Here is an 18,294-nt window from a genome sequence, read left to right on the forward strand (position 1 = left end):
ATAAAAATTTAATTTTTCCTATTTCAGTGGACCAAATTAAGAGAAAAAACTCCCAGCAGTGGTCTGTAGCAATGGAAACACTAGCTATTCCAGAGTATGCCGCCCTTTTCTTTTTGGGGGACCTATTTGACCTATTTGGCCCAAAATGGCACACCAGAGCCAACATTTTCTAAACAATACAAAATTTTTCTCCCTCTTTTTTCTCAATGCCTCATATATTAGCTTTAATAAGAATTCTGATAACTTTTTATTTTGGAAAATGTCAAATATACAAAAGTAGAGAGGAACATATATTTAATATAATGAATCATCATTTAACCATTACCCAACTTTAACAATTATCTGGTAGAGGCCAATCTTGTTTAATCAGTACCTCCAACACACTTAAATACAGACATTATTTTGAAGCAAATTCCAGACATTATTTCAACTGTAAATAGTTGGGAATATATCATAACAGCAATACTATTATTCCAACTAATATAAAATATCAAGTTGCCCAATTTTCAAATTATCCAGATTGTCTCAAAATATTTTTATGTTATAGTCTAGTCAAATCAGAATCCAAAAAAGATCCATATATTACAATTGGTTGTTAAGTCCCTTAAATCTCTTTTAATCAGCAGGTCCATTCTTCATTTCTTTCATTCTGGCCATTCATTTACTAAAGGTACTATGTCATTTGTCCTGTAGAGTTTCCTGCAGTCTTGATTCTGCTCATATCTCTGTGATGTAATGTTTCTCTGTTCCCTGTATTTTCTACAGATAAGGAGTTATGTCTAGAGGCACAGTCAGATTTAGGTTCAAAATTTTGGCAAATATTTCATAGGTGGTGTAGCATACTGCCATAGCAGGCACATAAAGTCTGGGATGACACAGACATACAAAGAAGAATTTTTGCTAATATCTCACAGATGCCTTTAAACACCTGTTTCAAACCTGATATACAAAAGTCACATATCACTTAAATAGACAGCATTTACTGTACTAACACCAGATTAGAAGGTAAATGCCTTACCACTCAGTGTCATTACAAAATATTAATTTTTAGACAAATTTTCAGTGATGTCTACCATATTTCAAGTAATTTCTTATATGCTAGATTTATAAAAAGATGAAGGAAATAAGGTCTTTGCACTTAAGGTCACATAACCTGGTGGGAAATACAGACACATAATCGTAAGAGCACAAAGAAGGCCATAGGTGACAAATTAGAAGTCTGTACAGATACAAAAGTAGTGCAACAACCTGGAGAATAGTCATTGCAATAAACATGGAGGAAGTGTCCAAAAGGATAGGACGGGCTGTGTCCTTGGGAGTGTGAAAGAGCTCACCTGTCTTCATAATTCCATTCATCACTGGGTTCATATACTTGATTCTTTCAAAGTAAATCTGAACATCTATGCCATTCACCTAAAAAAAATATATCATTAATAGTTGTATTTGTTCATCAATTCTTCTAGTCAATAAGTATTTATTGAAGTATGGTTCATCAACCACTTTGTATTGGAAAAGCCTTCAGTGAATTATCCAATGCGGTTCCATTATGAAGCCACATGAGAGCCTGAGGAATAACAGATTGTCCTAGTTAAAATATAAAGCCAATAAATCAACACACAAGTATTTTGTTATAGAATACACTAGTAGTAGATATTTCTAATCTGTGGATCAATGACAGATGTCTCCATAGTTTAGCTACTGTTCTAAGGCTTTGAGGATACGTAAGGATTCAGGCTGGGTCCTAGTCCTCAGAGTTCATAGGCCAATAGTCATTCAGAAAGATGATTACAGTACTGGAATGATGCTGAAAATATTTCCTATTTTGCTTGGTGCTTCCACAAAAGGAACCCAGAAAAGAAAGCTTTGGCCAACTGTTAGAACTACGGGCTTTAAAGCAGCATTTTCAGCTTCCTTTTCCCAGTTAACACCTATTGATGGAAGAATTGCTCTTTCTTACAATTGGATTCCACTTAAATGGAAATGAGAGGAGCAGCTCCAGCTTCAGAGCCCTTCTACCCTTCTGTCCCAGAAGGGCCCTCTAATGATGCTAATACTTCAGAAGCTGTCTATTCCTGTTGCTTACACATGTGCATGCACACACATTCACCAAAATATATGTTTCTAAATACAAAAATGTTGAAATATTTAGTTCTTTCAAATTAAATCATACAACAGAATTCAAAATATTTATAGCCACCTCATATCCCTTTCAGAGTTACTTCTTTTAACTTATCTGATCAACAAAACAAGTTCCTTAGAAAATATAGTACATTGGGTGTCCAGGGAAACTATATATTACATATCAATATTATCTTTATTCCAACATGTTTTCTTAAAATGTTTTTTAAGACATTCGTCCAGTTTTGGGGGGGGGGGGAAACCCAATCTTTAAAAAACACGCTGAAAACAAATTTCTACCTCATGTCTGAAAGTCTTAATTATCTTTGATTAATGCACTGTTTTCTTTGGGGGGAATGAAAGACTTATCTGTACATTTTTAGTGTAATATCTTATAATAATGACTCTGCATGAAGAAAATCCCAACTGTGAATCAAGCTCTTGGAGGATGGAGGTTAACTAGATGCCATTTGGTTTTGTTACTTCTGTGTCAACTTTTTAAAGCTGAATTCTTTGGATTTCTTTCTTAAAATGAAAGGATTTTTAGGTTTTTTAATATTTTCTTGACTGAACTCCAAAAGCATAACAAGAACTATTCTTTTGAACTTTAATGTTTAACTTAAAGTGTGATAACCATAAAATATTCTTTTGCAGTTTAGAAGTGAAAAGTTTTACAGACTGCATAAACTGAAGATAACTGGGAACTGAAGATAATCCTAGCAAGTGATAGAACCCAATTCAAAGTTTGCTAAATTAAATATAACAAATATTTGCAAGCTAATGAGAGCTGATGAACATCAACACTGTACTTTTCACATCTGTCCAATATGTAGTTGAAAAGTCAAAACAAGATCATGCATCATTATCTCTAAGGATGTCATGTATAAATTAAACTTCCAAGGTGTCCGTGGCAACATTTTAGATGGAGGCAGTTTTATATATGAAATGGCATAAAAAAATCCAATTTCTCTGCTGTTAGTGTATACTTTGAAAAATTTCAAATATCATTAGTTGATTTGGACTGTTAGAAAAGGAAAGGTCAACTAGTGGGATTTAGAGAGTTTGTTAAAAATAAGACATCTTTCTGTACAAAAAAAATAATTTTGAAACACATATTCGACAATCCTACATAATTTAAAATATGAAATCATATAATTGGTCTTTTAAAAGCTATTAATTTTCTACTCACTCCTATGACATTAGTTTTGTCAATTACAATACATACTTTTATTTAGACATATTTATGTATGGTAAAGATCTTATTTTAAAAATTGGCACCAAAGTTTTAAAAGAAAACATAGAATATTCAATTCTATGTGTTTTTAAAAGGTTAATTTGTAGAAGAAAAAAGGGTTTAAATTACAGTAATTACCACTTATATTATCTATTTGTGGAATATTTTCAAGATGTTAAATAAAAATACATCCCCCACTCATATGCTCTTCACAAAGTAGGCTTTTTCTCAACATTCCTGAGAAAAGATAGAGTTCCAAGTGGCTAAATTTTCAAAGTTCTTAATAGGGAATGCATAATAGTGACCTTCCAAAAGTTAGTTGACTGACACAAAGTATCTATCAATAATGATTAAGAGATATGACAATTCAGGTTGCCCTAAAAATTAGGTAAGATCTTTCCACATACCAATACCCACTTCACCAAGTAGGCTTTATATCTACCTATTTACTATGGCTAGAAGAATATAGGTAGTCCCAGAAGACAGACCTATATACTCTAGATAGGATCCCTGATTTCAAGCAAATATTAAAGATAATCTAAGCATTTTTAAATTGGTGCCCCCCCAAAATTTATTATGTGACACAAAATTTTTATCTTAAAACTTTATGAGAGATTGTTCAGGCATCCTAACAGTTTGAGAAGTGTGTAACAGCTGAATATCAAGAAGGCTAACTCCCTCAATTGGGTTATAATTACAATATAATATTCTATTCTTCTGACTACTGGTATTCAGACAAGTTTAAGTGGACTATCACAAATTCAAATAGGCAAAATTTCTTTCAAAGAATCGTTTATACTGAGAGAACCATAGTTGTTCTAGGGCACTGAGAAAAGAGAAATATGAGTTGGAGTTAAGCATGCTAAATCACACTTGGAATACAGTTTTCATAATATGTATTGGGACATGTACATAACAATATCTCCCCAAGAGTGTGTTTACTCTATAAAATAATATTCTGCTAAGCTACATTTGGGCTAAATGGGAAATGGATATTTCAAGTAAGAAGTAGAAAAATACCAGTTGTGAAAATGTTCTGAAACTCGAATTATCTACAAATGAATAAAGCAATTTCTGAAAAGGGCAAATTAGATCATATATCTGAACATACAATTATTGTTCAATAGAGAAAGAGCATACACTGTAAAATTTCTTAAATACCTTTTTGAAATTCAAAATTCGTCCTTCAAACCAATTCCCTTTACAGAAGGGCTTCCTGACAAGGGCTAATGCTGAGAATCAGAAAACAACTTAAGAAAAAAATTAATGAAAACGCCACACAACCAAGGTGATCAGATTTTAAAGGCCCTCAATACAATTCAAACCACAAGACTGGTACCAAAAGTACACATGAAGATCCCCACACACACGTAAGTGTGAAATATAAAAAACCAAACAAACCACAGCACCCATACACGTTTACACACACACACACACACACACACACACACACACACACAAACCTCAAAGTCTAAGAGAGCAGTTAAGGCAACTTAAAAAAACAACCCACGTGGCTTTGGCTTTCTGAAATGTGTTATAGTGCTACCAAGAAGCGATTCTGAAAGCATCTGAAAAACGTGCAAAGTGCCTGAAAACAGTGCCTGGCAACTGAGACAGTTTGCAAGCGTGATTCAGAGGTCTGCCAAGGAAACAAAAGAAGCCTCCCTCCTCCCGGTGAGACCGCACACGGCAACGAGAGGTGCTCCGGGCACTACTTATTGTCAGGTAGGCGGAAAGCAGAAGTCTGCACGAGTGGTACATACTAGGGATCGCCCTCCGGCAGGCACGGGGCCACGGAGTTTCCATTGGTTGGGGAACCGCCCAGCTTTAGTTTTTGCAGATATTCGGCATGCACGGGCTTGTGGCACTGGAGAACCTTGATCGCATCTTCGACTTTGAACCACTCTCGCTTCCTCCCAATGTTAACCGAATCTTCCCAGTCCTCCAGAATCTCAGTGACAGTCAGTACATACACGTACGTTCTGTGCTTGCGATCTTGGTTCTGCTCGAAAATGCCCAGGAGCCGGCCTAACTTCCCCTTGACTCCCGCCTCTTCAAACACCTCGCGGACGGCCGCACCGCCCGGCTCCTCCTCGGGCTCCATGCCCCCGCCCGGCACGATCCAGCGGTCCGGGTACCGACTGCTACTCACTAACAGCACCTCGTCCTCGCGCTCGCTCCGGAAGCACAGGCACGCCGCCCGCTTCTTGAACCCCTCCGGGTCGTAGGTCCGCGTCTGGTTCGGCTTGCACTTCATCTTCGAGGCCGTCCGCCGCCGCTCAGGTCCCCGCCGCCGCCGGGTCGAGGGGCTCCAAGGTGCTGGGGAGAGAAAGAGCCGCGAGGAGGGGCAGAGAGTGAGAGAGAGGCGCCTCAGCCCACGAGCCCCGGGAGCTCAGGGAAGATAAGGCCGGGGCGGGGACGGGGGCGGGGGCGCACGAGGTACGTCAGTCGGTCCGTCCCCTGCGTGGCCGGGGGTCCCGGGCACAGACGCCTGAGTGGAGGAGGTGCCGCCCCCGCCCCCGCCTCCGCTCCGAGCCCGCCACTCTGCGAGGAGCCCACTCGCGTCTCCGCTGCGCGTCTCCGTCCTTCTCTCTTTCCCTCCTCAGCCGCCGGGACCAAGGCTGAGCGAGGTGATGCGCATTCGCGCGCGCGTCCGCTTCCCCAGGCACGTGCGCGTTCCCGTCGGAGGGCGGGGGGCGGGGGTCTCGCGGCTCCCACAGCGCCAGGCGCCTCTGGCGCAGCGCGCAGGCGCCTGGCACTTCTCTGGCTGGGACTGTCGGTCCCCCAGGGTGAAATGCACCGCTTTGTGACTTGGGCCAGCTTCTTTCCACGTGTGCCTTTGACCCAGACGTGGCTGTGGCGCGGCCGGACGTTTCTCTTCACCCTCTCCATCAGGTCGCAGAAAACGCACGCGCAATCGTTTTACACACAGGAGCACAAGACCGATGGTCAGGTGCATAAGGTCGTAGTCATCTCCCACAATGAAGAGTACCGGCTTACTTATAGGAAGGCCTCGGTTTTGTCAAGATGATCCTAGGTATCCTTGGGTGAAAGAGTACCGAATCGTTGCTGAGTCATTTCGTGCAGTTTTGTTTTTTCAACAGGTTCTTCACTTCGCCAGGCATCTTGGCACAGTCCGTGACTGAACAGCTTTCTTGAACCTACCCCTATTGACATCTTACCTAACCTCTGGTCCCTGGTTTCCTCATCAGTAAACTCCTCACCTACTTGGTTCAGACCTTTGCGCTTTAGGTCATATTCACCTAACAGCTGGAGAGCCACCCAAAGCAGTGTTTTATTCAATCCCAGGAATGTCCTCGCTTCACACACTCCACACGTCTCTGTCTTTCTCATTGGGAAGCACTAGTTGAGTGATTTTTGGAAACATGCCTCTGGCAGTCCCTTCATATTTTACGTTTTGAGTTTCAGAAGCCTCCTGGCCTGGACTCCAGCAAGGCCACTTGGTGATCTCTCACCTCTGTCTGCTGCTGCTGCTGCTAAGTAGCTTCAGTTGTGTCCGACTCTGTGCGACCCCATAGACGGCAGCCCACCAGGCTCCCCCGTCCCTGGGATTCTCCAGGCAAGAATACTGGAGTGGGTTGCCATTTCCTTCTCCAATGCATGCATGCATGCTAAGTCGCTTCAGTCATGTCCGACTCTGTGTGACCCCATGGACAGCAGCCCACCAGGCTCCTCTGTCCATGGGATTCTCTAGGCAAGAATACTGGAGTGGGTCTAGCCATCCTATACCCTTGGCCAAGAAGCGGCCTCCCCGCAACCCCAGATATAACAACCTAAAGCCTCCCCCCTCCATTTTATTTCTTCTTATTGTTTCCCTGCTCTCACAGTAACCTTATGGAGAAGACCTCTGATGTCCCCCACATTTTGCCTTATTGCAACTTAGGCATCTTTGTCTCTTTTACCTGCAGACACTCTGCTGGCATCAGACAAGCTGGATCATGACAACTCACTTTTCCAAGGAAATAATCCATTCCTCAAGGGGCAACTGAATCGGAAAGGTATGTGGAAAATTGTTATGAAACATACAGTCTGGTTTTTAAATAGCAAGTTTGTTCAGATTTCCAGGATCTGTTCCATTCCATGTATACCCAGATAGCCCATAAAAATGATTCTGTTCCTGGTGGCAAGACTACCCTCAATATCTTGAGCATAATATGACAAAGGTATGTGGGCATGATATAACAAAACTGTAGGAAGAAAAAGATAGAGACACTACTGAATATTCACTGAATTAATGCATTAATTTGTGAAAGTGGCACTAATAGAGAAAAGATCCTGTTTCCAAACTGCATTTCTTCCAGTAGGCACCATCTGTGTGAGAACCATGGACGTATCAGCGCCATGCAAACTCTGCTAGTCAGTGCGGCCAGATGTCTGACTCATTTTCTGTGGAAGTCTCGTAGGCTAGCACTCGGCTTACCACCCAGCCTGACTTAGGGTGGCATTTCTGGAACTCAGGCCTTCGTCATGTAAATAGACGTTGCTTTAGCTATGCAGAACATGTAGTAATTTACATATTTTCTTCTAATAAAATTGTATCTTTGAGAATAAAAGGTAATCATATAATGAAACATGATGAGTGCCAAACATGGTGAGTGCACTAGTTGAACGAAAGTTGAGACTACTGTGGAGTAATAGTACACACAAAAATCGGCACCAAGCTAGGCTCTCCATGGATCTTCTGTAGTTGAATCCTAATAAAAACCCTCAAGAGGTAATACTGTCATTCCCATTTCACAAGGGAGAATATTGAGACCATGGACATTCTGTGAGTTGCCTGTGATCTGGCAGTAGATAGCCCAATGAGAACCCAATTCAGGGCCCATTGGTGATCACACCTCAGAGCGAGTACAGCATAGAGTGTTGTTATTGTTTAGTCACTAAGTCGTGTCTGAATCTTTTTCGACCAGATGTACTATAGCCCACTAGAATCCTCTGTCCATGGGATGTCCCAGGCAAGAATACTGGAGTGGATTGTCATTTCCTTCTCCAGGGGATCTTCCGGGCCCTGGGACTGAACCCACATCTCCTGCATTAGCAGGTGGGTTCTTTAACACTGAGCCACCAGGGAAGCCCACAGCATGGGCAGACCCTGACACACTTAATCTGCTCCGAGCAGTCCTATTTGGTTCCCCTCCTTTTTTCACTGATCTGCTCTCCAAAGCTTTCATCCCAGCTCATATCACTTGCAGAAGTGCCTCATCCCAGAGATTTCGCCCCAGCTCCTTTGATCAAATGTTGGTATATTCAACACTGACCCCTGCTGTGGCAGATGGAAGGTGACTGTTTTGAGTCCTTTGAAGGAACAAAGTAACTTATTTATACTTCTTCATGACTTTTGATGATTGTGTATGCTGGGGAGGGTCCTTTGCTGCAGAGCTAGTTTCCTTGTGTGAGAATTGTGTTCTTGGCAGGATGCCCTTTCCTTCCACAAAGACTTCATATTGGCCCAGGAGGAAAGGTCAGGATCTTATTGATCAGTGCTGCTGTGTACCCACAGGCCCAAGCACCACACCACGAGACCAGTTCCCTCAAAAGCAACACAGAGCTCTCAGGGTTACCAAGCTGTTCTGCACATATCACAGGCTCCTTTGATTAAGACAACAAGTGAGATCTGGGATCAAAATTGGAATCAGGAAAATGGCCACAGTCTTCCAGGACCTCAGTAAAATCTGCCTGTTCTGGGACGATGCACATTAGTGAGCAGCATGGTAGAGGGGCTCTGACCATGGGTTTTGAGCCAGGCATCATTCTCTGGAATTTGAGATTAGTAGACAATTGCTCCCCCTTTACTTTTTTCCCCATCTTCTTCTTGGGTATTTATTTCAGGGCACATTGAAAAATCAGTGGTTTTGTTAGCAGTTTTCATAAAATAGAAGATCTCCTAGCAGAGGACACCAATTTGACTCTTAGTTTCTAAACTTCATTTTAACATTGATCAGATTGCTTTTAGTATCAGCCTACACCTCACAGGAAAGCTTTATGACTTGTTGCTTTGGATGAATCTTCTGATGTGTGTAATTCCCAGAGTTCTTGTAAAGGAATCCTATTTCTCTTGTTGCTGTTTCCTAACTACATATCAGAAGAGATGATAGAATCTCTTTGGGAGATACTGTGGGTCAGCTATTTTCATAACTCACTGACAGTTTTCATAAAATCCCTGTAGCATAAGTACCATTATTCCAGTGTCATAAATCAGGGAATTAAGGCCCGGGAGGATAGATGTCTTGCTCATCACAGAGTGAGGAAGTGGCAGAGTTGGGATTTAGAACTCCTGTCACAATCCATTGTCTGCATATCTCGACAATTTAAAAAAGTATTTGAAGAACATTCTTGTGTTTTTGAGAGTCATCAATGTAAATTGGAAAATTCTATACTGTTTCTCTATCTCATCATTCTGTTTATTTTTAGAGTCTTTCTCATGACAAATAGTACTTTTCCTTTATAGACAGTATTAAGCTTATAACATTATACTTGGGGATGGCAAACATGGAAAGGCATATACATGACTCAGTTCTGGAAAGTGTTGCTTTTCGCCATACTGCGGGCTAAAAACTGTGCCATATACTGTGTAAAGGCACATGGAGAAAAGAGCCAGTTCTTGTCCTCCAAAATCTCCTGAGTTTCTAGAAGAGTTTGCGTGGCACCTGATACTCATCAACCACAGCTATGTTACCTGTGTAGAAAGTGTCTACTGTACTATCCCCAGTTTGTGAATGGATGTTTTTGGTGTTAAAGTTTCAGTATGAAAGAGTCACATTCAACAAACCTTCAGCAATGCCTAAGATGTTTCCTGCAGTGTATGTCCTACATGATAAGCAAAGAGCAAAGCAACCATGGTGCCAGCCCTTAGGATCTCACAGGAAAACAAACCAAAAAAGAAGTGTACTTTCTGAATTAGAAGTATCCATGGAGGACATGTACAGTGCAAGATGGGAAAAGAGGAAGAGGAGACAAAGATTAGGGCTGAGAATGAAGAGAGGCAGTAGGGTCAGAAGTCAGATCATATTGTGACTGTGAACAGTAAGGCCTGTATTGGAAAATTCCACTGTTTGCGGGGGGATGCAATTCCTTAATCCTGAATATCTGTGATTTTCAACAGAACGATTAAATAATCACATTACCAACCATTTCAGTTCAGTTCAGTTACTACATTGTGTCCGACTCTTTGTGACCCAGTGGACTGCAGCATGCCATGCTTCCCTGTCCATCACCAACTCCCAGAGCTTGCTCAAACTCATGTCCATTGAGTTGGTGATGCCATCCAACCATCTCATCCTCTGTCGTCCCTTTCTTATATTCTCATACCAGCCTTATATTCACTAATTAATCTCTCCAATTACATTTTTTTTGATGATTTTTATGTTTCCGTCATTTTTTTATTTGCAAAGCCTTGGATTTCCAAAGGCTCCCATCGTGAGGACATTTCAGAAACTGAGAGATTGTTAGAAGGACCAACAATAATGATAAGTCCAGGAAGTCGCCGTACATTGGTAGTCGAGGCTCCTGAGTACAGGGAGCTGTTGTAAAACTCAGGAAATTCATATGTTCCACACACCATGGTAGGCTCTGGGGTTAGATGTATCAGGCAAGCTGATCCAGCTCTCTTAGTACAGAAAGTCATGCAAGCACATCTTAAGCCCAGTGGTCTGGAAAGATTTGTCAGGATTGTTGATGGAGGAGGTGTCTTACCTGCACACAAACACACAGACACACACTCACACACAGTTAATAAATTATAATTCTTAAACCCAGCTAGGATCACAGAGTTTTGGTGCCAGTATGTCTGCCTCTAAAGCCTCAAAGAATGTCTATGACATTAAACCCTTTTTCATAATAATTTGTTTCAATTTAATTGACAACCACTACCTGCAGTTCCCCTGACTGTGCTTGCCTGTTTTTGCCCTGCAGAGAGACTGGGAACTGAATGTTCTTCTTTATCTAAGGGGCAGGGACTGAGTGGGCAATTCCTGCACCCAAGCCCTTCATGCTGAGTATGGCCCCATCTGACCTCCATGTGACCTCATGTTGCTGTCCCACTGCAGGCTGCCTGTTCTTGCCTCTATATTGTAATTAGTCTTCACTACAATTAGAGTTAGAATTCTCTGCACTGTGACTTTAGTGATGCTTATTTTAATTGGCACCTTTGAGGTGCGTGTGATTATCACTGGGCCAGAAATGATTCCTTAACCTTCCCAGTAGATTGGATAATGCAGAAAATTACCTTATGCTCAACAGATTCAATACAGTAATAACTTAAATTCCGGTGATCAGTTTTCAATTGCTGCACAGCAAATTGCCTCGAATTTAGCAGCTTAAGCCAACACATATTTATTGTTCCCTGGTTCCCATAGGTAATTCATGCTGCATGGATCAAGTGAGTTCTCTGCTTAGGGTCTTATGAGGCTGAAATCAAGGTGTCAGTGGGGCTTGAATCTTACTGGGAGACTCTGGGGAAGAAGCAGCTTCCAAGCTCATCCAAGTGATTGGCAGAATCCATCTCCTGTGGTGGCGGGACTGAACTATATCTTTGCTTGATGTTGTTAGAGCTGCTCTCAGATTCTAGAAGCTGCCTGTATTTCTCATCATATAGTTCCCTCCATCTTCAAGCAAATGAAAGTGAAAGTTTCTCAGTTGTGTCAGACTCTTTGAGACCCTATTGACTATACAGTCCATGGAATTCTCCAGGCCAGGATATTGGAGTGGGTATCCTTTCTCTTCTCTAGGGGATCTTCCCAACCTAGGGATCGAACCCAGGTCTCCCACATTGCAGGCAGATTCTTTACCAGCTGAGCCACCAGGGAAACCCAAGAATACTGGAGTGGGTAGCCTATCCCTTCTCCAGCGGATCTTCCTGACCCAGGAATCAAACTGGGGTCTCCTGCATTGCAGGCGGATTCTTTACCAACTGAGCTATCAGGGAAGCTCAAGTAAATGATGGTGTGTCAAAACCTTTTGCTTCAAATCTGTTTTGCTTTCCTCTGCTGCAAGCAAGGGGAAACTCTCTGCTTTTAAAGGACTCCTGTTATTAGGTTAGGCCCCTTTGGATAATTCAGGATAATCTCCCAATTAAGGTCAGTGGATTAATAACCTCAATTATAACCACACAATCCGACTAGCCATGCGGATATAACACAAATGTGCGTGTGATTCCTCCTCTAATTCACAGTACCTGGGATTATGGTGAGATATCTTGGGAGACCAGTTTTAGAATTCTGCCTACCATAGCCTTTAATCAGATAATTATTTATTAAAACCCTGTTTTGTGACCCTGATGGAGTATCTGTAAATCCTGTGATCATACTGCAGGTCTTCACTGAGTTCCATCATGTCATCATGTAGTTTTATTTGCACCAGTGACTTGTATATTGGTCAGGGTTCCAAGGGAACAGAACCAATAGGATATTTAGAGAGAGAGAGAGAGGAGTGAAAATAATTTTTTATTAGGAACTGGCTCACATGTTTATAGAGGCTGACAAGATCCCAAGATGTGCATTCGGCAAGGTGGAGACCTAGGAGAGCTGATGGTACAGTTCATCTGAGTCCAAAGGGCTGAGAACCAGGAGAGCCAATAATGTAAGTTCTCATCCAAAAGGGCTGAGATTGAGCCTCAAGAAGATGTGCTTGTTCAGTTCAAGTTCACAGGCAGGAAAAGACCAGAGTCCCACCTCAAGCAGTCAGACTTGATTCCCTCCTGCTTGAAGGAATCTCAGCTATTTTTGTTCTATTCAAGCTTTCAACTTGGTTTGGGACCAACCTGCTTTACTCAGTCCACTTATTCCAGTGCTGATCTTATCTAAAACTCCCTCACAGACACACTCACAATAATGGTTGACCTACTGTCTGGGCACTTTCTGTGGTACAATCATGATGCAAAATATTGCACATCACTCCAGGCATCTTGACACAGTCCATAGGTTATCATTTCTTTTAAAATTCCTATGCTGTTTTATTGTAACTGCTTGGTTTCTCAGCTTCCTTGCCTATAAGAGGGAGCTCTGGATAAGTTCACTTTGTTAGTTGCATTTTAACCAATTGTCTAAGGTATATGTGTGAAAGGGAAACACTGATCAGGAAGCAGTGTACAGTCTATACAGTAAAGGAGAATTTTGCATCATGTAGCATGCAGATTTAATAATACCTAATATTTGTGAAATGGTTACCATATATCACATCCTTTTGTATGTTTTTAAAGTGCTTTACCTCATTTGTTCAGCAAAACCCCACAAGATGCATGCCATTGTTAGTCCCATTTCCTTATGAAGAAACTGAAGCACAAAAATAGTTTGTCCCAGATGACAGCTGGTAAGTAGTAGGTCCCAGGGTTGTCATCTATGGCTTCAGAGCCAATGTCCTGAACTCATTAGCGTGAGCATTTAATTTATCATCCACACCAGAATGAGAGCACCATTGAAGATTATACCTCTGCTGCTGCTGCTGCTGCTAAGTTGCTTCAGTCGTGTCCGACTCTGTGCGACCCCATAGACGGCAGCCCACCAGGCTCCCCCGTCCCTGGGATTCTCCAGGCAAGAATACTGGAGTGGGTTGCCATTTCCTTCTCCAATGCATGAAAATGAATGAAAGTGAAGTCGCTCAGTCATGTCTGACTCTTTGCGACCCCATGGACTGCAGCCTACCAGGCTCCTCCGTCCATGGGATTTTCCAGGCAAGAGTACTGGAGTGGGGTGCCATTGCCTTCTCCAGATTATACCTCAGTGGGCATAAAATGGAAAAGACTTAGATATATGAAGACACTGCTCACTCTGCTAGTGAAAATCCTCTGCATTGCAAGGAGCAGAAAATTCTTTTCTAGTTTGTCTCAATGAAAAAAGGAAGTTCATGATCTCAGAGGTTTTCTAGCATCTGCATCACTGTCCCTCCCTCTGCGAGATTATTCCTGTCAACATAAAAATTGGTTATTATTATTATTATTATTTTAAAAAACAAAAATGCAAAACAGAAAAAAACCTTTTTGCCTCCCTCCTTCTTACCTGCTATGGGGACATTTCTTCTCCCCTTGGTAGCCGTCCTCCCTTAGGGAGAGTCTACACTCACTGTCTCCAGTTCCCCCTACTCCCATTCTGTCTTAATCTCACTGTGATTGAATGTGGACACCTTCACCTGAACTGAAACTGCTCTGATCAACATAATAATCACACAATATTTCTAAGTCAAGGTCTGTGTCACAGTCCCTCCTTAAGTGACCTGTCTATAATTTGGGGCTGAGTTGATCACTCCTTCCACCTGGGACTACTTTCTCCCCTGGTGTATCATTTAACATTCTCTGGAGACATGGAAACAATAGGATATATATATACAGGAAGAGATACATTAAAGGAATTGGCTTATGCAGTTGTGGAGACAGAGAAATCCCCCAATCTGGTGTCTGCAAGCTGGAGTTCCAGAGAAGCTTGGTGGCTTAATTAATTTCAACTCCAGCAGCCTAAGAACCAAGAGAACTAATGATTCCAGTAGATTCCAGTCAGGGTCTGAAGACCTGAGAAACTGTAGCACTGAGAACAGGAGAAGCTCAATGTCCCAGTTCATTCAGTCAGGCAGGAAAGGCCTAGATTTTCCTTCCTCCACCTTTTTGTTCTATTCAGGATTGTTTGATTGTTTGCCCTCACACTGGTAAGGGCAAACTTCTTTTCTGAGTCCACAGATTCAGATGTTAATTTCACCTGGAAATAGCCTTACAGACACACCAAGAAATGATGTTTAGCCAAATATTTGGATACCCCATGATCCAGTCAAGTTGGCCCATACACACCTGGGTTCCAGGACAACACTTTCCTGGTTGTTCCCCGATGTCATGTAACTGTAGCTGCTCAGTCTCCTTGGCTGGTTCTCCTTTCCTTGTGTTCTCTCCATATTGACAAACCTCAGAACTGGATCCTTATCCTCTTCTTCTCTACCTTCACTCATTCCTTTTGTGATCTCATCCAGGACCGTGACTTTCTATGCCATCTATACCCTCTTCTCTCCCAGATTTGATATCCAACTTAGGCTCCAGAGTCTGTTGTCACTGTTCATGTGGAAGCATAAATGGATATCCAGTAGACATTACATTTAAATCATGTAAAAAATGAACGTATTTCATGTTAATCAATCGACCTCTGTTGTTTGTCATCTCAGTTAACATTATACTTCTAGATACTCACTTAAAAATATTGGGGTCGGGGGAGTCTCTGCTGGTCCAGTGGCTAAAAGTCTGTGTTTTTAATGCAGGGGACCTGGCTTCGATCCCTGGTCAGGGAACTAGATCCCACTTGCCACAACTAAGAGTTTGTGTGCCCCAACTAAGGATCCCACAAGTTGTACCAAAGATTGAAAATCCTGCATGCTGCAACTAATTCATAGTGCATCCAAATAAATAAATAAACATTAAAAAATATTGGGGTCAGTCTTACCATTATATCCATCCAAAAATCCAGTTGCTTCTATGGTCTGAGTAGATTGAGAGTATGAAAAATTTTGCCTCCTTCACTCTTACCATTTAATTCTAAGCCACTATAACTTTTTGCCTTGATTACTGCCACAACATCAAAGTATTTACATGACCTACAAGTTTCTGCAAGATTTGATGTTGTGTTATTTCTCTGAAATCCAACTACATTACCACGAAATCCCTCCATATCTACTTTAAGTAGTCACATTTAACCTGAAGGCTCTTCAACTGGCTGTTGTCTGTGTTTGAAATGTTCTTCCTCTACATATTTAATGGCTCATCCCATCAACTCCTTCAAGTCTTTGCCTAAATATCACTTTATGAGTGAGGCTTATCCTGACTACTTATCAAAATTTCCAATCACTTAGCATTCCAGATCTTTCTTAATTTGCTCTAATTTGCTTTCCATGCAGTATACTCTTCATACTTAAAGTATAATCATTTATTTTTTATTGTTTATGCAGTTACCTCAAAATATGAGTTCTGTGAGGGCAGAGACAGATGTCCATTTTGTTTCCTGTAGTATCTTCAGGAAGAACAGTGGAGTGGGTTGCCATTAATACCTTTATTCAAATCTCAACATTTCTCTGTCTTGTGACCTTCCTATTCTTTTTCATTTGGTTCAGTTTTGAAATAATAATAACATACAAAATAAGCATAAAACATATATACAGAGATTAATAATGAATAATTATAACATGAAAACATATATAACTATCACCCAAAACAATGACTCAAATATTGTTAAAACCCCAGAGCCCCTGATGCTCCCCACTCTGACCACAACTGTGTGTCTTCTCAGTAGAGAAATCTGTCATCCTGATCCTTGCTCAGTATTTCTTCCTTACAGCTCATTATAGCTTCACTTACCACTATGTAAACTACCCTAAATTATCTACTTTCATGTTTGCAAAAAACCTTATGCCATCAGGCATCACATGCATGTTTGAGTTTTTAGTGTACACTTAGAGGACCACCTCATGTAACTCGTTTCTAGAAACTCCCTGAAATATTTAAATGAATCCCTCTTCCCAGGTTAAAAGGACAAATCCTTGCCCCAAGTGTGTCCTTGGGAGTGAATTCAATGCGAGGGTGTACATGAGAGCTAAACGGTGTTCTCAACCTCCAGCGAGTCTATAGGCTGATTAGGGAGGTGGTGTTGACTGGTGCTGTATGCTGCTCGAGCTGAAGGTGGCTCAGGTTAACAGCAAGGCCACGGGGGAGGTATTTCTGGCGGCACCTCTCGCTGGTCTGTGCTTTGGGGCAAGTCTCGCTACCTCTCTGAGCCTGTGCGCTTACTTCTTTTTTTTTTTCCATTTATTTTTATTAGTTGGAGGCCAATTACTTTACAACATTGCAGTGGTTTTTGTCATACATTGAAATGAATTAGCCATGGATTTACATGTATTGCGCTTACTTCTTAAAGAGAGATTTAAAACCGCATTGAACAGGTTCAGGTACATGCAATAAATTCTGATAAATTCTCACTTAATTATTATTATGTTATAAATATTTTCTAATTTTCCTTGCTATGGCTTCTTAGATATACCCATCATTTAAAAGTGGACATTTAATTTCCAAATACATGGGATTTTTTAAAGTATCTTTGATATTAATTTCTCATTTTGATATTAATTTCTCATTTAAATGCTTTCTTCTCTGCAATCACCCTCTGTTTTTTCAGTCTTCTAACTTTATTGAGGCTTTCAATGGCTAAGTCAAAGATCTCTCTTGGTAAATGTCACATTGCACTTGAAAATATGTGGATTATTTTCAAATATCTTTTGATATTGATTTCTAACATAATTCCACAGTGATAAGAGAACAGACTCTGTATGATTTCAATACCTTTAGACCATGAAATTTTTGCAGCTTGTTTTATGTTGTGTCCCTGGATCTGTTCCAGTGTCTCCTAGTTTAGTCTATGGGAACTTGAATAGAATTTGTATCCTACTGTTGTGTGAAAATTGTATAAATCTTAATTATGTTGAATTGGTTCATAGTGCTTTTCAGGTCTACTATATCCTTCTACTTTTCTGTCTATTCATTCTATTAATTTTTGAGAGTTTGATATTGAAACTCCAACTAAAAATCTTAATTTATCTACTTAAAAAATAATTGTAATATATAGTGGAACTATATGTAACTTTGTTCTGTATTTTCCAAGTCTCCTGTAAATGTGTTATCATACTTTCATAATTTAAAAAAGAAAAAAGAAAAAAAACATACTCCCCACGATTATTATATGTGGAAATTTATAGCTCTCTACTGTAATCACACTGGTGATCACAATGGTGACCCATTGATCACACTGGTCCAAAGCAAGGGTCAACTATATTTTGATTTCAGTTTTCCCTGAACAGTGTAGATGGCATACATACAAGTCAAGTGACTTTAGTACCTACTAGATGTTAATGTGAGGATTTGTTTACCCCCAGGAACACACCAAAGCAGCTAAGTGGAGTGATAAGAG

General features: G+C 40.9%; 1 protein-coding gene across 1 annotated transcript; it reads right to left on the bottom strand.

Annotated features, from left to right (window-relative positions):
- Positions 1 to 234: 234 nt before the first annotated feature.
- LOC110142063 (diphosphoinositol polyphosphate phosphohydrolase 3-beta-like) lies at positions 235 to 5,935 on the bottom strand. The gene is given in 3 exon segments (XM_020901083.2): positions 235 to 1,413; positions 5,116 to 5,138; positions 5,141 to 5,935. Coding segments are annotated over 3 exon segments (801 nt in total). The 5' UTR covers positions 5,610 to 5,935; the 3' UTR covers positions 235 to 1,104.
- Positions 5,936 to 18,294: the final 12,359 nt, after the last annotated feature.

Source organism: Odocoileus virginianus, unplaced genomic scaffold (assembly GCF_023699985.2).
Source record: "Odocoileus virginianus isolate 20LAN1187 ecotype Illinois unplaced genomic scaffold, Ovbor_1.2 Unplaced_Contig_18, whole genome shotgun sequence".
Classification (NCBI taxonomy): Eukaryota; Metazoa; Chordata; class Mammalia; order Artiodactyla; family Cervidae; genus Odocoileus; species Odocoileus virginianus.